The 21,826-nt window shown below is 46.2% G+C and overlaps 1 protein-coding gene across 3 annotated transcripts in view; it reads right to left on the reverse strand.

Annotated features, from left to right (window-relative positions):
• Nucleotides 1-458: 458 nt before the first annotated feature.
• The window catches only part of LTF (lactotransferrin), a 47,936-nt gene continuing 26,568 nt past the window's right edge, over nt 459-21,826 (reverse strand). For all 3 annotated transcript variants that reach the window (XM_082664738.1, XM_082664737.1, XM_082664736.1), the window contains 11 exons: nt 17,843-18,021; nt 17,213-17,387; nt 16,101-16,255; nt 14,898-14,988; nt 12,706-12,753; nt 11,615-11,770; nt 9,746-9,887; nt 5,771-5,838; nt 3,547-3,731; nt 2,242-2,431; nt 459-626 (listed from right to left, as the gene is read on the reverse strand). In XM_082664738.1, the coding sequence (XP_082520864.1) occupies nt 586-626; nt 2,242-2,431; nt 3,547-3,731; nt 5,771-5,838; nt 9,746-9,887; nt 11,615-11,770; nt 12,706-12,753; nt 14,898-14,988; nt 16,101-16,255; nt 17,213-17,387; nt 17,843-18,021 (1,430 nt within the window). In that variant the 3' untranslated portion in view covers nt 459-585. The remainder of the gene's footprint in view (nt 627-2,241; nt 2,432-3,546; nt 3,732-5,770; nt 5,839-9,745; nt 9,888-11,614; nt 11,771-12,705; nt 12,754-14,897; nt 14,989-16,100; nt 16,256-17,212; nt 17,388-17,842; nt 18,022-21,826) is intronic.

Here is a 21,826-nt window from a genome sequence, read left to right on the forward strand (position 1 = left end):
ATGTCTATATTTGTACATTTACTATACCTGATGCTATTTACTTAAAATAGCAAATACTCATAAATCCTCTTGATACCCGGCTTCTTCCACTAATCCCTTGATTCCTACTCTCTATTCCTTCCCGCGCCTTAGAAACACACACACACACATGCACATACACACTCAAACACACACACACACACACACACACACACACACACACAACTATATGAGGGACCAACAGGTGCCCTTGAGGAAAAGAGTTGCTTGGCCTGACCTTAGACTCCAGACCATCAGGCACTAAGCCCGAAACTGCCGGAAAGAGTGGGAGTGGGAAGTGGGAATACAGGGAAGGAAAGGTTCCACTGGGCAGGTGTTTGGTCAGACACATGATTTCAGTATGAAATTCTAGAAAAGATGAATGGCACTTTATAGGAGATGAAAATCAACAGCATTTCTAATTTTATTTCTTGTTAAGATGGTAGCAGGGATCTGTGAAAACTGATGGGCTTGGCAAAATCCGCCCTCAGGAAGGGAGAGGAAGGGAGAAGAAGGATCAGGGCTGGAAGCAGGGAGGGGCCCCCGGGGAGGCGGGGCAGCTTCTCTTCAGGTTTGACCTCTCAGGAAGGCGCAGGCTTCCAGAAACGCTGTGGGACACAGCAAAGCAGGAGATTCAGAAACTGATTCCTTTTTTTTTTTTTGAATCAATACATCAATCAAAGAGGACACTAAAACAGACTTTCCTCTGCCCTCCTACCACTGTAGGTCAAGGCTTGCCATCCCCACATTTCCCCACTGTCCGTCCTGCGAAGAGCTACAGGACCCAAGGGAGCACACAAAAGCTCTGGTCCTTATCAAGCTGCGAGATTCGCTGTTCTGGCCTGAGTGACACAGCTGCCACCCACTTGTCTCCAGGTAAATCAGCGGTCACACTCTCAAGTTCACAAGGTATTGATGGTCCTCGAATTTGTTCTGGAATGTGAGCAACTGATCATCTTCATGCAAATCTGCTTGCAGTGATATCCACCTACTCATTCACTCATTCATCCATGAATCCCTCCTGAGCACAGGCTTTGTGTGAGCCTCTGTGTTAAGTGCTGAGGATTCAACACAGACAGATAAGCCCTGCCCTCAAGGGGTGTACCATCTGTGCAATCCTGAGCGGGCTGCTCACGAGAGTAGACCTGCAGCGCAATTTCTAAGCGTAGCCCTAGATCCACCTGCATCACAATTCCCTGAGATGTCCGTGGAAATAGCAGGGTTTCCTTGGCACTCTTGACATTTGGGGCTGGGGAATTCTTTGTTGTGAAGGCTGTTCTGTGTGTGCTCTGTTTAGTAGCATCCCTGCTTCTACCCACAGATGCCAGCAGCACCCCCTATATCATGAGAATTAAAAATACCTCCTGGCATTGCCAAATGCCTCAGGGGCAAAATGATCCCCGGTTGAGAACCACTGATATAGAGATTCTCAGCCCTTCCCCAACCCCTGGACCACCACACAACACCCACCGATGCCTCCAACTCCCCTGGTGAGGGACCGGGAATAGGAACCCAGACGACATCAGTGCACAGAGGAGGCAAAACTTGCTGAAACTCGAGAATCATTGCCTGGAGGCTCACAACACTCTGCTAAATGCTTTTAAAGGGTTAAATTATTGTCAATACATTTTCCGGGCTAAAATGTTTTTTGAGAATTTGTATTCTCTATGGTTAGTACTTACGGTAACTGCCTAGAAAGCAGAATTTGTCATTTGTCAATATATATGTAAATATACGTATACCTTTGTGTGTATGTATATACATACATACATATATTTACAATCGCTATCAGCATTATAAAAAGTTAGCATATTACTAAGGGTTTATTTTATTCTCTAGCTCTTTCACCTCATCAATGAGAGTGTAATTTCCCAAAGTATAGAGACATTGTATTGCCTTAACGTTTTTTTTGTTTGTTTGTTTTTTTGTGGTACGTGGGCCTCTCGCCGTTGAGGCCTCTACCGTTGCAGAGCACAGGCTCCGGACGCGCAGGCCCATGGCCACGGCTCATGGGCCCAGCAGCTCCGCGGCACGTGGGATCCTCCCGGACCGGGGCACGAACCCGTATCCCCTGCATTGGCAGGTGGACTCTCAACCACTGCGCCACCAGGGAAGCCCTGCCTTAACGTTTTTATACCCGCTTCATCCCTAGAATGTTTGGCCCTCCAACCTTGACCTTCACCCGCGGTGGTTTCCCAGTGATGCTACCTATGTTCCACTTACGGGAGGTTGAGCATTTTTTCAGGTTAGCAATGGCTGTGACATACTCTGGTCCCAAATATTTTTCATATGTTGTTTTGCCTCCAAGTTTGGCCAGACACTCAGTGTTGTCATTGAACAGAAGGTTTTTGGTCTCAGACTGGAATAAGCAAAACCTCTCCGGGCAGTGTTTTCCATTTTTCCCAAACTGAGCCTGTGTCAAAAGGGCAGACAGTAAGAGAGCAGCGGAGGAAAACAGGAGAGGTTATGGATTCGGGGAGGCCAAGGGCATTTCTTCGGCACAGGATCAGCCACAGGAAAACCATGGGGCAAAAGGAGCTAAGTTCTGGAATCACTCCACTGTCCTGGCTAAGTCTTCCCCTGCCCCATGGCCCCCTGCTCCACACCCCAGCCCAGTGCCCAGGCCCCTCACCACTTCTGATCTCACCTCCCGCCATCTTGCCTTTCTTTTTAATCTGTGGCCTCTCCCCTTAGAACTTCTTCTGTGTGACTGGGTGACAGCTGAGGATTTTGAGATCCACCCTCAAAGTAATCACCTCTAGCATTCTAATAGGCCAGCTCTCCCAGAGAGGCAGACTGCATTGGAAATCCTCTCTGCCACGGACCCAGTCATTGCCTTGGGCAGGTCACTTAGCCTCCCTTGGGCCTGGTTCCTCCTCCATGCCCAGGCCTCCCATGGAGGTGAGCTGCAAGAACCAACCACCTGCATGGCAGCAGACCTCTTACCAGCACCCGTGAGTGTGCACAGTGGGGGCTCCATAAATGCTAGTTATTGTGCCAATTTTTACATTCTAGGGCCAATTTCTTTAACGCACATCTAGAAACATGCCATTTTAATACAGAGCTAGATGTCCTAATAGAGAATCCCAGACTTCAAGGAAATTATAGGATTTCCTTCAAACCACTTCACGTAGATAGACTTAAATCTATACAAGTTCTGGGTTTGTTGTTTTTAGAGATTACAAATGCAGGGGCCCTGTCTAGAACATCCCCAGTCGGCCCGGGCTCTGGAAACATCAGCAGAGTAAATCACTCTCTACCTGGCTATGGGAGGAAGGCTCAGTCGCCTCCCTCATTTGCCTGAAGAACAACAGGAGACTCAAGGAGAGAAAGCATCTCCCAGCCAGACCGTGAGCGCACGTCCAGGGCCATGAGACTCAGGGCAGCCCCCCAGCGTGGAGCAAATACTCTCATCACCAGCTTCAAGCAGAGGGATGGGACAGAAAGGCTGGGGATGGGTGGATTCCCTGAGCTCTGTGATTGCCCCACCTAACAGGAGCCCCTGCAGGAGGCCCTGGTGACCCATACCTGTTGGCGGAGCAGCACCTCTTCCACGTGTGCTGCCTTATCGCTCCGAGATACCACGGCATGATTTGGGGCCACAGCCAGGTAGCAGCTCCCAGCCTCTGTCACAGGCTTCCTGGTGCCATTGAGACACAGCAACTCAAAGTCCTCCCGATTCAATTTCCTAGCCGTGGCCACAGTGTTCTCTCCTGGAGATATAAAGAAGGCAGCATCAGCCACGGCTGCCACTCTGAGGCAAAGCATCCTTTCCGGGTGGCTGTGACCATCCACCGGCCTCTTGAAACGCACACACTGGGGTTGCAGTGATGTGAAGGAGAGCAAATAAAGCTCCACAAGATACACAAACTTCAAACATATCAAGCATCAGTGCTATATCCTCACGATGGAGTATTACTCAGCAATAAAAAGGAGTCAAGTTCTGACACACGCTACGACGTGGATGAACCTTGAAAACATTACGCTAAGTAAAAGACGCCAGTCACAAAAGATCACATATCGTAGGATTCCATTTATGTGAAATGTCCTGAATACGCAAATCTATGGAGATAGAAAGTGAATTGGTGGTTGCCAGCTCTGGGGGAGTGGGGAAGGGACTGGTAATAGGTGTGGGGTTTCTTCAAGGGGGTTTGTGAAAGTTCTAGAATTGGATTCTGTTGGCAGCTGCACAACTTTGAATGTGCTGGAGATCACTGAATCCCATTGAATCTACACTCTGAATGGGTGGATTTTGAAGTATGTAAATTGTATCTCCACAAAGCCGTTACATTTCTTTAAAAGAAAACCCTCCATGTATGCCAGATTCTCCAGTGAGTTCCAGAAAAAGAAGTGTTGGTTTGTGTTCAAGAAGAAATTGTTGGGACTTCCCTGGTGGTCCGGTGGGTAAGACTACCAGCTCCCAAGGCAGGGAGGGGGTCCGGGTTCGATCCCTGGTCGGGGAGCTAGATCCTGCATGCTGCAACGAAGATCCCGTGTGCCGCGACTAAGAACTGGCTCAGCCAAATAAATAAATAAGTATTTTTTAAATAAAAAGAAGAAGAAATTGTTTCCTTTCGTATTCCAATGCTCTTAGTGTAACCAGAGGAAGGACAGGAACATCTATGGGTTTATCAAATATGCTTTCAGTCAATTCCGATAAAATACAGTTGTGAAATCCCAGAGAAGCTTAAAACTAAATTTGACACCCATCTGATCCCTGAAGATCACTTAGATTCACGGTTCCTGAATTCGAAATGAATTCGAAATGTAACTGTACACAGTTATGCCTGTGTGTGTGCAAATGTAGCTTTCGTGGTCAGGTGGCTGCTTCTCTCCTTTCGCCCTGTCCCCTCAAGAAAAGACTTCCTGCATTCTCTTAGCTTTGTCCATTCAATACTGAGATCACCCCAGATTTACATGTCTGGCCTCGATTGCTCTCCCCAGGGACTTGGAGGAGTGGCTCTGGCTGTGGCTGTCACTGAAGGGAAGAGGCAGAAAGTGGAAGCAGCCCCTTTGAGGGGGGAAGTGGCAAGTGCTCTGCGGCGGGGTGGAGGGCTAAGTGCAGCGGGTAGGGAGAGAGGTGCAGTTTGGAAAGCAGCACACTGCTGGGAGTCTTAAACTTGGTAATTAGTATTTTCACCAGAGGTCAGAAGAGAGAGTGACTTATTCCTCTATTGGCTGAGGGATTTTACCTTCTATCATCTGCATCTGCCTATGATTTTGTCCTCATTAACTCCCCAAGGAGTTTCCACACTGAGGGCTCACATGGGCTGAATGAAGGCTCCTACTTCCTTGTTTAAAAGGGGAAATTTAACCTGCATATGTCCAAATTTTTTTTTCATGTATCATCCACGTTCAGTTTCCGATAGGCTGAGACAGGAAGATGGTGTGCTTCTGTGGCTGACTAGACAAAGCCAGGGAGATAGTTGCCCCTGAGTATGGCTGGTGTGTGTGTGTGTGTGTGTGTGTGTGTGTGTGTGTGTGTGTGTGTGTGTGTGTGTGTGTGTGTGTGTGTGTGTGTGTGTGTGTGTGTGAGAGAGAGAGAGAGAGAGAGAGAGGAAATTTGGTTTCAAAATCAATGTGACACCTATAGACGTTACTATGTTGCATACTGTGGTAAAGTATTTTAGAATTAATTTGATCCAAGTCTGGAAAAGGTTATAATATTTCCCAATTGCAAATCTGAACAGTAATCTGTGTCGTGATGGCAAAGATTCTTCTTTGAAGGGGAAAGGGAAACATCTTTACCTACCGTTAGTATTCTCCAAGACAGTGGCATCTTTCACAAATGCAACATCCCCAGCGTCCTCAGCCAGGCACCTAAAATGTTTCAGAGAATAAAAACATTGCCAGGGCTTCCCTGGTGGCGCAGTGATTCAGAATCTGCCTGCCAATGCAGGGGACACGGGTTCGAGCCCTGGTCTGGGAAGATCCCACATGCCGCGGAGCAACTAAGCCCGTGTGCCACAACTACTGAGCCTGCACGCCTAAAGCCCGTGCTCTGCAGCAAGAGAAGCCACCGCAATGAGAAGCCCGCGCACTGCAACAAAGACCCAGCACAGCCAAAAAAAAACATTGCCAGAGAAGAAAAACTATTAGAGTTTTCATAAGTATTCATAATACACATTCCAAAAACTGAAACATGGAACTAAACATAGAAAACATAGAGACAAATATTTCCAGGAACTTAGAGTTTAAAATGGTAGGTTGAAGATATATGGGTACCTTCCCTCCTTCTAAAATTCCAATAAAATGACATGAATGAGATTTTTTTTTAAGCCATAAATCTATGAGCCAGAGGAAGGCAAGAGGGAAAGAGAGAAGATAATAATGACAACGTTTGGAGGTAGAGAACAAATGGGTGAGCAGTAATTGACCCAAAAGAGCAAAGAAAGCTGTGACATAAGTTGGAAGTGGGGGGCGCCCAGGAGAAAGCTGATGTGCATGGCAGAACTCCAGAAAGACTCAACAGTTAGAAGTACTAGGCACCACTGAAAGTAGCTGAGAACAGCAGCACTAGATACAGCCTATATACATGAAGGGTAAATATATATATGCCCAATCCGATGAATTAAAAGAAGACCCACTAAAGAAATATCATTGTGAAGTTTCACAACACTGGAGGGAGATTTAAAAATAATTTTTAGAACTATTTTATTTTTTTAAATCAAAAACTTTTCACAAAAATAGTTTTCAAAGCATTTTACATTGGATGAAACACAAAACTCATTTTTTCCTAAAGAGTATTTTTCATTCATAGTTAAATCTCTGTAAATTTGGAGAGAAATATAAAACATATGTGTCTGATTTATTTACTCTTCACAAAATATTCTTTGTGTAGACCTGTTTGTCTAAGACACTTCATGAGCCTTCTACAGCTTCTCTCTCAGAATTAGGAAGCCAAAAATAAATTGTTGAAAACTCAAAAAACAAAATTCTTTTCAAGAAGAAAAAATGTCATATACAAAGAATCAGGGATCAAAAAATGGTACCAGATTTCTCAACAGAAACTCTAGCTTTAGAAGACAATGGATTAATGCTTTTAAATTTCTGTATTTGCTCGATTTTCTGTCTATGTTACATTCTGCATAATTTTTTCACATATTTTCCACATTGCTACTTCTCTTTTTAGCTATGTTTAATCTGTTAAACTGGTCAATTATATAGCAAACTTCAATTGCTGTCATTTTTTTCCTTTCTAGAAGTTCTATTTATTCCTTTTTAAAACTACTAACCTGTTTATTCTGTTTTTTGCTTCTGGCAACTTTTCCCGTGTGTTTGTTTCACATTGCTATAATTACTTTTTACTGTGTCCTGCTCATTGTTACTGATAGAGTATTTCTGAGCAGTCTTTGAGGCTTAAACTGAAGATGCTGTCTTCCAGACAGATTCTTAAAGGGACTGCTAGTCTGGGACCACTTTTTAAAAAATTATGAGTTGAGAATTTCTGGACCATCCTAGGGGACACAAGTTGGAGCTGCAAATCCATGCAAGAGCTGGCCCATGGTTTCAATTTTTCAGGGATGGCATGTATTTTCCGCCCTGTTTTCCTCAGCATCCAGGCAACCTGAAGCCTCCTAGGAGTGGGGTGGAAGTTACTTCTGGTTCACTCCTACCTTAAAGGTGTATGTAACCTCTGAGTTCAAGTTTGTCAGAATAGCTACTGTCAGGACAAAGGGTCTCCACCTAGGTCTCTGAATTCCTATTCCCCTTAGATTTTAGTCTAATAATCCCTTGTTACTTTGTCAGTTATTCAATGCTCTTAAGAACACAGGGGTGTGTGTGTGTGTGTGTGTGTGTGTGTGTGTGTGTGTGTGTGTGTGTGTGTGTGTGTGTGTACTTAACCCAACATTTTTGCTTGTTTGTAGTGGGACAGTTGGTCAAAACAGTTAATGCTCCCATTTCCCAGATATGGAAATCATGTCAAAATTCCTAGGGAAATTGTTTTCCAGCCTGTACTTAGTTATCCAGCCAAACTATAAATCACTTCAAGAGTAGACTAAAGATGTTTTTAGACACGTAAATACTCAAAAAACAGAACTCCTATTCACCCTTTCTCAAGAACATGTGTTCTATTGCAACAAAACCAAGAAAACTAAAGATGTGGGATCCAGGAAACAGGTCATTTAAGAGGAAGTAAGACAATGAAAAATCCCAGAATGATGCTTAAGGGGAATCCCCAGACCACAGATATGTAGGGGGCCTCGAGAGGACCAATCCAGACTGGGGAGGAGGGTGGAGATCTTCAGGTGCAACATTCGCAGGTAAATGATGAATCTGGGACAGCATCCAGTCTGTTTGTGCATGAATTGCTAGATTTATGCTACTAGTAGAAGGTATGGGGATGAATGAGTGATTTTTTAAAAGAAGTACAGAAAATTAAGCAAATTTTAAAAAGACACCTATCAACTCCAGAGTAAACAAAAACTCTGTTCAATAAGGGAAATATAATTTTATTATGTCATATATTTAATATGAGACTAATATTTACATATTCATAATAAAGTAAGCACTAAATATGTCATACTCTTGTTGGATACTAAAAGGAGGTGAAGTTTGTGGTTACGGGTGGAAGAAACACAGGAGCAGTATGAGAGGCTAGATCTTCTTTCGTAATGGAAAGTCAGCAGAAAATAGCTGACATTTAAAAATCAAGAACCAGCAATATATAAGGATGTTAGTTAGAAACACAGAGATAAATATGGCTCTGGTTCCACTTTCAATTTGAGCAAAAGACAAAGCATTTCCTTCTAGTATAAGTAGGAATACTAAAGTGTAGGTGTTTCCAGTGAAATAATACCTTACCATAGGTTTGAAAAAGAAAACCACATGGTTTTTTATCAGACATGTTGTCTATTCAATATTTCTGAGTAGAATCACATCACAACTCTTCCATTTGCAAAACTTTAGCCCCTTAAAGATATTTTTGTACATTCACGAAATTTTTTTTTATAAGTCACTCAGAGTATAGCAAAAGCTACTTTTATATCATGCCATCACTGGAGAGAAGGCTACTGAATTTACATTAAAAAATTCAAAGACCAGTTTGGGCAGTCATTCTCAGATACATGATGCCACCTGGTGGTGAAATATATTCTTGGAGAATACAGAAAAACGGAGGGGGGAGAACCCTGCCCTTCAAACCCCTAATTGTACCACTGAGAAGTAACATCTAGATTATAAAATGAAGACTGTGGAAAGATACTGTGATTTATTAAGTGTTTATAATTGGTGAATTCTAAAAACTTATTTTTTGGTTTATTTTTCACTAGTGGAGAATAACACTGCGCTATTTTGCCATTTCTAAGGCCAAAATCAAAGAGAAAAGTAAAACGTGAAACATAACAATGACCTAGGCTGGGGTAGTGCCTGTGAGAAAGAGAATTCTTCCCCATAAACTGAATTGCAGAAAGGACTGATACCACAACCTCTCCCCATTTGATGCTGAGGATGAGGACATCGAGGCCCACTGAGGTTGACCTTGGCTCCAGGCCACAAGGGGGAGACCAGCAGAGCTGAGGTCAGACAGCCCCGGGGCCAGTCCCCACTCTTGGGGTGGTGGGTGCGATGGGAGGAGCACTCCCCAGCCCGCCCATCAGCTGATCCCCAGGCTGCCCCTTGGCTCTGCTGTGATGGGCCACATTGGGCCCCTTAGAAATGCAGTGCCAAGATGCTGGAGGATGAGAAACAAGGCCCCGTCCTGGTGAAGCCTGCCCACAGCACTCACCTGAAAGCCCCGGTGTAGCCATAGTACCTCTCCTTACTGTTGGGCACACACTTGTCCATGCTCTGGTCATCGCCAACACACAGTGCACAGAGCCTGGATTTCGGGTCAGCCCCGGGGGCACAGCTTTGATCAAAGAATTCATCTGCAGAGAAGAAGCACGGGGAGTCAGCTCTTCCTACCTGAGTCAAGATAAGCGGTCTTTACCTAACAGGTGATGTGGCTTGGTTTCCATTCATCATATTGACCAAGGCAGATAGAACACAGTCATTATAACACACAGTAACATGTTACCACCAACCCGGGCCCCACCAAGGTTCAGAAGAACTTGAGACTGTAGGTACTTGAGACAGGAAACCTGACTGGGGCTGGGGAAGAGACTGTATAATTGTACAAAGGGTCCCATCATCACAGCCTCGAGCTAGGGACTCAACTTGATGAATCTGATGGCCATCTCAGCAGAAGCTGCAAAACGTCCACTCCAGGATCTGATTTCCCCTTTTCCTCAGTAATAGGAACCCTGCTTTTTACCTGGGCACCTGGTCCCTTAGAACAGAGACAAGCCTTACTCTGTGGCTAGTAAGCCACATGGCTAAGTATCGCCAGTGAAATATGAGCAGGAGTGTTGGGTGCCAGTGTCCTGACATCCTTAAAAGACAGTTGGCACATGTGTTTTGCCCCTTCTCCTTCCCTTCCTTCATTCTGCACATGGAATGCAGACGTGGGGACTGGACCCCCAGATGTGACATGGGCCATGAGCGACCTTGAGCACGGAAGCCACATATGTTTCAGAATAGCCAGATGTTTGAAACCTGGGCCCTTGACACCATGTAGTCGTCCTGCCAGCTCTGGACAATCCACCGCTGGACTCCACTCACGTGGGAGAGAAATAAACTTCTATTCACTTCTACTGGGGGTTTTCTGTCCTTGCAGCTGAACCTAATACAAACCAACCCACCATGTGATTTAACCCACAGTAAGGAGTTAACATGGATTAATACAGATTAAAAAGAGAGGAAATAAAGGTGACAAGAAAGCCCTGCCCTGACAAGCAAGTAGCACCCATTACCCAACTCGTGCAGCCCCTGTCACTGGAAGAGCCATGCCACGTGCCAAGCTCGGCCTAGGGCTGGGAGTGTCCCACTGTGGTCCCAGCAGCTTGCCCACAACCTGGAGGCTGCCGTGGGGTCATAGAGGGCGACACCAGTGTGCACTGCTAGTGAGGAACAGAGCCACACGAGAGCCCGCCAAGCCAGGATCACAAACCCATGCAAAATGCAGCAGGGCCCCACTTGAGCAGACGCCTGCCCGGGGGGTGAGCCGTGACAAGAATGTGGCACACAGCTCCACGTCACCAGGCCCACGGCAGGTAGGGCATGGCTCACGTGTGGGGTGTGAGCACGGCGCGCAGCCAGGAGGCGAGGCTGAGCCAAAAGCCTGGAGGTCTTACTCAGTTTCCTCTACAGCATGGAGTAAGACGTCAGTTCTGTTTAGTAACAGAAGTCATCTTTCATGAGGAAGGCAGATGGCTTTTCCCAAATTGAGAAGCCAGTGCCTGGAAGGAATTTAGATCCGGAGCTCCAGGAAGCAAAAAGTGACTTTTGTACTTCTCAGGACCTGCATCCATTCTTAGGGTGCAGAAAAACAGACCGATCCTCCAGTTTTGCGCCTTCGTGTGGGGTGGAGGGGGTGTGGGAAGTGCTGTGTGGAGAAGCTGCAGAAGGAAGCCGCAGGGGGATCTTGCTTACACCAGAAAAGGCCTGTAAGCCACGGTCAGCCTGCAAGTCCCCACACCTCCCCTCCCTGAGTTCTACAGAGGACCCCAGCCTGCCCCTGAGGATGGCCGACCCACGACTCCCTCGGGACTCCTACCAAATTTGCAGGAGCCTGTCCGGTTGGCGATCAGGCCCATGGGGATGTTCCAGCCTGCGGTCCTGTCCACGGCAGTGTGGCAGGACTTCTTGCCTCTCAGAGAATTCCATGTGAGCTCAGCATTTGCCTTCTTGACAACTGCCACGGCAAGATACCCTTGGACAAGAGAAGAGCAAGTCTTAGCCTCCCAGGGCCCGGTCCATGGACTCTGTTGCAGCTGTGTGCAACCCAAGCCAACGAAGGTCAAGAAGCATCACCAGGCAATGATTCCCCCGGATGACTGGCCACTGTCCAATAGACCAACAAAGTTTAAGCTGCTGCTCTATGTTAAGATGAGATTGATCTGGGTTATGAAATGAAATAGTAAGCTGATCCTTGAAGTCCTTGACCAGCCATACACTGCCCCTGAGTTATAAACCGGCAGTTCATTCTATTGTAGACGTGGGCTATTAAAGCCACGAACACTGACCAAGAAGCATGACCCCAAGAGTGTGTAGATCGCCAACTGCAACATGCAATATATCAACTGCATCAGGCCAGAGCGTGATGGCTGCTGGAATAAGTGCTGTGTGGATGCAGGGGGTGTGTCCCTAAGGACCTCCCTGTGCTGAGAGAGGGTCAATGGGGTGCAGTCCTCCTCCTGAGAGCACGCACCGGGCAGACTCCGCTGCCGGCAAGTGCAGAGCTCTGCCGAAGTTGAGGAAGCACCAGCTCTGGCAGGCAGGTGGGCTGGTGCACAGGGCAAGGGATTTAGCACAAGGGACCTGGTTCCAGGCCAGGATCTGCCACAGTATTATCAACGACTGTGAGTGACATCCGGGACACTGTTTCCGCGTCCATATGAGATGGGGGTGTGACACCCCACCTTCACCGTGGTCAGGACAAAATGAGGAACTCTTATATTTCTCTGCCATGTATGAAGGTCCGTAAAAACATAATTATAGTTACTCATCTGTGAATGATTTGCATCTGCAAAAGAACTTACAGCTTCCATGGCTGCATCTCTGTGAGGTTTTTTTAAGTTCCCACCACCTCCTCCTCCAGATACAAAAACTTACCCTTGACTCTGAAAGTGATCGATTCCAACTCACCTTCCGTTGGTCTGTGCACACAATCTAAGCTGTTGTTTTTGGAGGATTCTGAAAGAATAAAGACAAGCAAAAGGTCATTAAACACATGTTTTATTGTGATCATATATTTTTCAAAGGTACACACATATCAAAGAACATATACTGGCATGGTTTTGTGTATATGTGTTTTTAATATAAATAAATGGCATTGTATTATAGACTTCACTAAGTTTCCTCCTTTTTTTATTTTCAACCCAATACTGTGTTTTTAAGCTCTTTTTTTTTTTTTTTTTTGGCCGTGCCATGTGGCTTGCAGGATCTTAGTTCCCCGACCAGGGATCGAACCTGGGCCCTGACAGTAAAAACACCGAGTCCTAACCCCACTGGACCGCCAGGGAATGCCCTAATTGAAGTATAGATGATTTACAGTGTTGTGCCAGTCTCTGCTGTACAGCAAAGTGACTCAGTTATACACATACACATTTTTTTAAATATTCTTTTCCATTATCATTTGTCCCAGGAGACTGGATCTAGTTCCCTGTGCTATACAGTAGGGCCTTGTTGTTTATCCATCCTATATATAATAGTTTACATCTACCAACCCCAAACTCCCAGTCCCTCCCTCTCCCTCTCCCTCTCCCTCTCCCCCTTGGCAACCACATGTTTGATCTCTATGTCTGTGAGTCTGTTTTGTAGGTAGGTTTATTTGTGCCATATTTTAGATTCCACATATAAGTGATATCATATGGTATTTGTCCCAATACTGTGTTTTTAAGTTCAAACCGCCTTACTGTCTGTAACTTATTGAGCTGAGTTAGGGCTCCTAAGTTCACTGCTTCCAATATTGTCACTGACATCTTCATACACGTCTCGGGATGTACCCAGGGGTGGAACTGCTGAAACTAACGTCTGGACAGTTCAATCACCACATAAACCAATCAACTATCTTTTTTGTTTAAGCCACTTGGCAATGGGATTGTGTCATTTGCAACCAAAGTACTCCTACCTAATCCTCGCCCGTTGGAGGTGAGGGGCACCTTGTCTCACCTGCCTGACCTCCTCTAGTTCCCTCTGGAGAGGCTAAGGATAAAGTAGCATTTCTTATGTCCCTTCAGCATGGGGAGATCCATGCTCTCGGACTCAGTAACTGGCTTCTCCTTAGGAAAAAGTCGCATCACTCCTGTTTCATGGGATGGATAATGTGAATCTGTAGGTGTTGTTTTATTGGAAAAGTATATTTAATTGGTTTATAACATTATTTAAGTTTCACGCATACAGCATTATATTTTGACTTCTATATACCTACCAAAAGTTTAGTTTCCATCCATCACCTATAGCTGACGCCCTTTACCCCTTTCCCTCTCCCCCCACTTCCCCTTTCCCTCTGGTATCCACTACTCTACTCCCTGAATCCGTGTGTTTGTTTTTGTTTGATTTGGTTTGGTTTGTTCCCTTTTTTTTTTTTAATATTCCACATAGGAGTGAAATCAGAAGGTATTTGTCTTTGCAGAATCAAGTCCAAAGAGACTGTCCCAGCAGTTCCATGCAGCAGAAATGCATACATGTGCTCACCAAACGACACAGACACAGACGCTCATACCAACGCTATCCACAGCAGCCAACTGGAAATTACCCAAATGCTCATCCACAGTAGAATAAATAACTGCAGTGGAGTCACAAAATAGAACACTACAAAACGAGGTATAACGCTGAGCAAAAGACATTTTTAAAAGCACATGCTGTGCAACTCCTTTTACATAGAGTTCAAAAACGGGCAGAACTGATCTGTGCCATTTGAAGTCAGGAGTCATTACCCTTGCTGGAGTAAGGGGGCTGGTGACAGGAGGACACAAGGAGACTTGTGGAACCTGCTGTGTCCTGCTCTGGGCCCTAGCGCTTGGGGATGTACCACTGTGTGAAATGTCCTTGAGTTGTACACTTGTGTGCACTTTTCTGCATATATATTATACTTTACTAAAATCTTTTTAAAAATTAAAAAGAGGAAACCAATCTGGGCTTTGTCAGTTCTCACTACAATAGGCTGTGTGGGTAACATGGCCCCTTTCATCTATTCTTTCCCCTGATTCTCCTGTTTGAACGTATCTGTCCATTTTAATGTCTCCACTTGGACCCACCGAGTGGGGTTACTCCTCTCTATACCCCACCCCTGAAGCCCTGAGGGAATAAACCAGAGAGGACTCTTCTCCACTTACTTTGGTTCTCTGCCAGGACAGGCACCAAACCACACTTGCCCGCAGTGTAGATATATCCTCCATCTAAGCTCAGGGCATCAGCTTCTCCTTTCTGCCAAGACAAAGCATATCTCCAGCACCACAGTGAGGCTGTTTCCTGTCCCGCCTGCCTTTACAGCTCTAAGAGAATGGCTGTCAGGTGCCCCAGTAAAGCAGCAAGGGTTGAACTGAGGACCCCAAGGAAACGCCATGTGCACTATTAATTCTCTACCAGACCTACATGCCTTTCATGCTGTCGCTTCCATTGGAAAGACCGGGTACAGGTAGCCCGGTCCTCTGAACAAAATCCCTTTCTGCCCTTGGAGTACTGTTGGGATGCCCTCCTGGACCAGCCTCCCTCACTGAGGAGACAGATGGGAAGAGCTGGTCTTGTCTAGTCTCTGCTCATTAGCACTACACTCAAAGTGCTACACAGAAGCTATTCAACAAGTGGGCAGAAACAATTAAATTCACTCACCATCAGAATGAACGAGCCCACGCTCCAGAATTGGAACATGGATTCATCAAGATTGTAAAACTCCCTCTTTGACTAAGTAATAATTTTTTTACAACATTATTAAAGCTAATAGGAGATGTGGATAAAGATTTCTATTCAAGGCTGCACAGCACAGGGTTATTGTTAACAACAAAATAAGGAGACAAAGAAGAATAGGGTCATGACTAAACTGTGCCACACCATATAAAAGATATCCTGAAATCACTTTTTAAAGTGTTTTCAAAGAATATGTCACGTGGGAAAATGGCCATGATACACTGTTAAGTGAAAAGGACTCAAACTACGTAACTGGAACGACCCAGTACTGTTCCGAGCCTAAACTGAGATGAACCGAGAAATCCTGGAGTGGGAAGTTAGCAAAACTCTAACTGTGGTATCTCTGCATGAGGTCCCAGTGTTTTGTTTGTTTTTACATCACATCTTTCTATATTTTCCAAATTACCTGCATTCATCGCAACTCGTTCTTAAAATCAGATTGGAAAGCCCACAGTAAACAGATTGCAGACGGAAAGCTGTGTCTGTTCCCACACTGCGCAGGAGCGAGCAGACCCCGCCCCCGGGGCCGTAGCGCTTCTAAGGTCCGCCTCACTTCAGACCAGATGCCCGTGACCTCGGTCTCGGGCGCTGCCCCGCCCGCACCGCCCGCAGGCCCGCCGCCGGCCACCTACCAGCACCAGGGCGATGCAGTCCTCGGTGGTGGTGGCCGTGGCGCAGGACACGTTCTGGTTGCTCTGGAGGCTCCACTGCCGGCACTTGCGCTCCTCCTCTTGTCCCACCGCGCACCACACGACCCGCGCGCGCCGCGCCTCCACCTCCGCTGCAGCTGCACGAGGACATGGCGGTCGGCAGGTGCCCTGAGCCCAGCGAGGGACACCCAGGCCCGCCGACCTCCCTGGAGCGCCGGCTCCACTCAGAGCCCCCTTCCTGCCCCGACGCTCACTGGGCGGGAGCTACTTCCTCCAGAGAAGTGGAATCAGACACCTGCGCCTCTTCCCTTGCACGTGCTCCTCTCCCCGCTCCACTCTCAGCTCCCCAAACCCTTCTTCAGGCATAGCCCTCCTTGTGTCTCATTTCTCTTCCTTTGGAGGCTTCCCCGGCTTCTAATCCACCCTTCAAGCTTTAGTGTAATGAAAGAGATACCGAGATATTGCCTAATATCTCTGTCCTACTGGATAAAAGCTCCAGGACACAGAAACAGTGGCAGCCCCAAGAGATGGCCTAGGGGACCTTAAGCCCTGTCCTGACTTCCCCTAAGGCAGGCAGTCACCACCACTGACAACAGCGCAGCTTCCCAGTTCACCCAGACTCCATCTGAAGCCTCCAGTGGAGAAGGAGCCATGGCTGAGCTGGCCCAATGCGGTATCCCAGCCAAGTTCAGGGCCCAGGCACTGGGCCGTGTCCCACCAGGCCTCTGGATTTATCCCAGGAGGGGCCCTGGCTCTCTTGGTTCATGTTCATACTTCTCACTTCCTGGGAGGCAAACTGACTGTTTCGTCAGGGCTGGGGAGCCTGACGCACACAGGGACCTGTGGCAGTATTATCAGGAGGCGACACATTCCTTTGGAGACACTTTTCACCTGACTTGGTGCACAGAGGATGCTCACACTCACATCAAACCTACCATGGTGAAGACCTCCAGTGGCTTGGAGATGGCCAAGTGACCACTACAGAGCAGGGCCAAGCTGCCCATGGGGTGGGGGTGAGGTGCTCCCCGAAGGCCTCACCCATGGCTCACCACCCACACCAGCCTGCCCTTGGGGCCTGCCTGGCCCTCACTCACTTTCCCTCAGGCCCTGCAATGCGGTGAGGTAGCGGAAGCCCAGGTACAGCCCAGAATCTATCTTTGAGGGGATCCTCAAAAACCCAAGGGCAGAGTCTTTGAACAGCAGGTCCTTCTGCCCAGGAGGAGAGCCAAAGAGCTGGAACCCCTGTAGAGCGCTTTTTCCAAACTTCTCCTAATTAAGGGAAAAGAGAATTATGATGTCAGTGGTAAATAGGAAACAAAAACACGATGTTGAAAAAGAACATCTGGAACTTAGGGATGACTCTGAGAGGAGGAACCTTGGTTGACTTCCTCCCATAGAGGGACTCCAGCCATCCCTGTGACATAGCTCAGTTATGGCTTCATCTTTAAAAAGTTGCTGGGTTCCAAGCACCTTAGAGTCCTGAGAATATTGCATTGTCCTCCCCCTGCTTCTACTCCAGCCCATGAGACACCACCAGTCCGTAATGCTAGAAGGGGCTTCGTTGTTCCTGCTGTGTGGAGTATGGCCTAGAGACAGGCAAGCCGCTGCATCTGTGCAGTGAGGCTACAGAGGACTTCTACAGTGGCAGGTAGTTAGGGAAAGAAGGAAGGAAACCCCACCACCACCAAATCCAAGCAGGTTAGGGGTACTCTGGGTGGGGATACCTGTGCCTTGAGGAGAAGGTTCCAGATCAAGTCCTCCTTGCCATCCACACTTCGGGCCACAACAGCATGAGAAGGGATCTGGGCTAGGTGGCACTCCTTGAATGCATCCACTGGCTTCCGAGTATTGTTTGGGCAGAGCAGCTCATACTGGTCCCTGTCAGCCTTCGCTGGCAGGTTCTCTAGGGAAAGAGGGAGGTGGAGGGGAGGCCAGATGAGGCAACCCCAGACAGTAGCCGTGAGCTGTAGTCCCCCTTCCCCCATAGAATTTGAGCTGGAGGAGACATCGTACACAGTTGACAAAACTGGGCGTCAGAAAGGCAGTGGATTGCTCCAGAATGTCCAGAAAGGTAAAGACAGTGCCCAGAAAGCCTTAGGGGCAAAGCCCACGTTCCTCTGATTGCATCATACAGGCCCTGGGGTTGCTGCAACTCCTGCCTGGCAAGTCAAGGAGGCTGAACCAGACCCACCTGTTTCCCCGGCAACTCCACCTAGAAAAGGGTCACATGAGGGAGACAAGCCCAGGGGGCCAGCCAGGGGCTGCTGCCTTACCCACATCTCCAGCAAAAATAAAAACAAGAAAAATTTTAAAGCAAGAAATACAGGTGAGCCACTTCTCAACACTTGGGTGTATCAAAAGAAAAGATTATTTTTATGAGTGAGTTCATCCCAATTTGGAACTGTTCATCTATATCACATGTAAACTGCTTCAGAATACATAAAGTGACGGAAACTGACCCAAGTTGTTTTATGAGCTTAGTATAATCTTGATCTCAAAATCAGAGAAAGAAGTACAGGAGGGAATAATTACAGACCTATTTTACTTATGAACATAAACACAAAAATCTAAAATAATTGGCGAACTCAATATAACAGAGTATTTTAAAACTAATAGATCAGGATTAAGGTTTATCAGTTTATTCCATTCACAAAAGAATGGCTGAATGTCAAAGAAGCTAAAGTAATTCATGACAAGAATGGGTTAAAGGAAAACCATGAGATCATCTTAATCCTAGTAGGTGCAGCAAAAGCATTTATATGTTCAACATCTATATGTGCTTTTTTTTTTTTTTTTTTAGTTTTGGAAAACAAGTAACATAGAGAACTTGGCAAAGGTATTAAACTTGATAAATGCCACTTATCAAAATATCTACAGCAAAATCATTCTAAAAGAAGAAAATTTAAACAGTCACTTCAAAATCAGGAACAAGGCAAAGCTGTCATGTTGCCAACACAGTATCAGACGACCTGGATTTCACAATTTACTAAAGAAATAAGAGATGTAAGCACTGGGAAAAAGACAAACTCTATTTTTTTTTGCTGTACGCAGGCCTTTCACCGTTGTGGCCTCTCCCGTTGCGGAGCACAGGCTCCGGACGCACAGGCCCAGCGGCCATGGCTCACAGGCCCAGCCGCTCCGCGGCATGCGGGATCCTCCCGGACCGGGGCACGAACCCGTGTCCCCTGCCTCGGCAGGCAGACTCTCAACCACTGCGCCACCAGGGAAGCCCCAAACCCTAATTTTTTAAAGATGAGGTACTCACCTACATAGAAAAGCCAATGAAACCAAGAAAAAACTAATAAAACTAACAAGAGAGTCCAGCAAGGCAACACTACAAAAATCAAGTGTTACTCTCATTAGCAATAATAAAACAGAAACTAATACAGAATATGATACTATAATAGCAACTAAAACCATTGAATAGCTGGTAATTAGCCTCATTAAACAACGCAGGAAGGAGTTCCCTGGGGGCCTAGGGGTTAGGACTCGGTGCTTTCACTGCCGTGGCCTGGGTTCAATCCCTGGTTGGAGAACTGAGATCCTGCAAGCCATGCTGCGCAGCCAAAATAAAACAAAAACAAACAATGCAGGAGACCAAGAGAAAAATGTTAAGTTCTGTAAGTTCTATTAAGGGACATAAAAAGAGGTGTGATCAAAAGGGAGAGATTGGGCTTCCCTGGTGGCGCAGTGGTTGGGAATCCGCCTGCCAATGCAGGGGACACGGGTTCGATCCCTGGTCCGGGAAGAGCCCATATGCCACAGAGCAACTAAGCCCATATGCCATAACTACTGAGCCTGTGCTCTAGAGCCCGTGAACCACAACTACTGAAGCCAGCGAGCCACAACTAATGAAGCCCACGCGCCTAGAGCCCGTGCTACGCAACAAGCGAAGCCACCACAAGGAGGAAACTGTGCGCAGCACAAAGACCCAATGCAGCCAAAAATAAATAAATAAATTTATTTTAAAAAAAAAAAGAAGGGAGAGATTTATCATGGTCAGGGATTGGACAGTTTGACATAAATATGTCAATTTTTCATGAATCAATTTAAATTCAATACAATTCTACTTAAAGTATGATGTTTTTAGAAATTCAACAAAATAATTCTAAAATTTTAGTTAGAAAATAAATAGCAAAGTGTTGGGGGAAGGCGCTTGCGTGCACGCTCTCTCTCCCCAGACCCCCACAAGCTATTAAGAACCATTACAAGCCAGAGTAATAAATGCAGAAAAATACAAATAGACCAATGAAACAAAATAGCTCAGAAACTGATCCATGATTATAAACAAGCTTGATGTATAGGAGCCTCCACATATCAGTAGGAAAAGGGTGGAATTTTTCATAGTCGTTACTGTAAGGAAAATGATCTCACTCTAAAGGGGGGAAATGCTGAAGCTAAATCCATACCTGATTTCCTAGGTAGAGTACGTATGAACAAACAAGTGTGTGTTAGGGAGGGGAGTCTATAAATCTTATTGTAGAAAATATTTATGATCTGGAGGGAAGAGGGCATCTTTAAAAGTCCCCAAAACACAAACCAGCAGGGCAAAAGTGACCAATTTGACCTTATCAATATCAAGGGCTTCTGTTCAACAAAGGTGCTACTGAGATTTTTTGACTGAGAAAAGACGTTCCTAAAGTCTAGAACCAACAATGGCTGGATATCTAGAGAGAAGGAATGCCTAGCCTTGAATCAAAATCATGAAGAAACAGACATGAAAATCAAGAGGAAAATAGTCAGAGATCATAAAAGAAGAAAGGGAAGCCCAAACTACTAGCAAATATATTGAGATGATCAAACTCACTAGACGTCAGAGAAATGCAAAATAAACCAACAATGACACATCTATTGCTTTACAACCATAGATAATAAAATGTGATGTGTGTGGACTTCCCTGGTGGCGCAGCGGGTAAGAACCCGCTTACCAATGCAGGGGACACGGGTTTGATCCCTGGTCCGGGAAGATCCCATATGCTGCGGAGCAACTAAGCCCGTGCGCTTAGATGCAACAACTACTGAGCCTGCGCTCTAGAGCCCGCGAGCCACAACTACTCAGCCCGCACACTGCAACTACTGAAGCCCACGTGCAAAGAGCCCGTGCTCCACAAGAGAAGCCACCACAATGAGAAGCCCGGGCACCTCAACGAAGAGTAGCTCCCGCTTGCTGCAACTAGAGAACGCCCACACGCAGCAACGAAGACCCAATGCAGCCAAAAAAAAAAAAAAAAAGTGATGTGTGCTTCCCATGGAGCATTTCTCATCTATTAGAACCACTGAACCAGACAAGTACAACAACACGGATAAATCTCCAAAACAAAATGCTGAGCGGAAAACCTTGATCACATCATGATCGATAATGATCAGTAAAGCTTCTGTGAGCTTAGAATCCAGAAACACAAACCAGCACTACATATTTTGCAAGACCACCTATATATCTCGGAGGACACGTGTCAAATACGTTGGCATGGGCATCTTTGAGGGGGAAGAGAAAGACAGCGGGCATGGGAGATTTCAAGAAAACTGATCATTTAGAAATAACATAAAGTAAGAACACATTCCACTGAATTATTCCACATTCCATTGAATTATTCCATGAAATAACATAAAATAAGAGCTATGCTCTGTAGGGAACCTTGATGATCGTGGGGCCAGGAAGTGAGGAGTCAAATTAGCTCACGACTTGGAATTACAATAAAATGAAATGA

The sequence above is a fragment of the Grampus griseus genome (genome assembly GCF_964374135.1).
Source record: "Grampus griseus genome assembly, chromosome: 10".
Taxonomy (NCBI): Eukaryota; Metazoa; Chordata; class Mammalia; order Artiodactyla; family Delphinidae; genus Grampus; species Grampus griseus.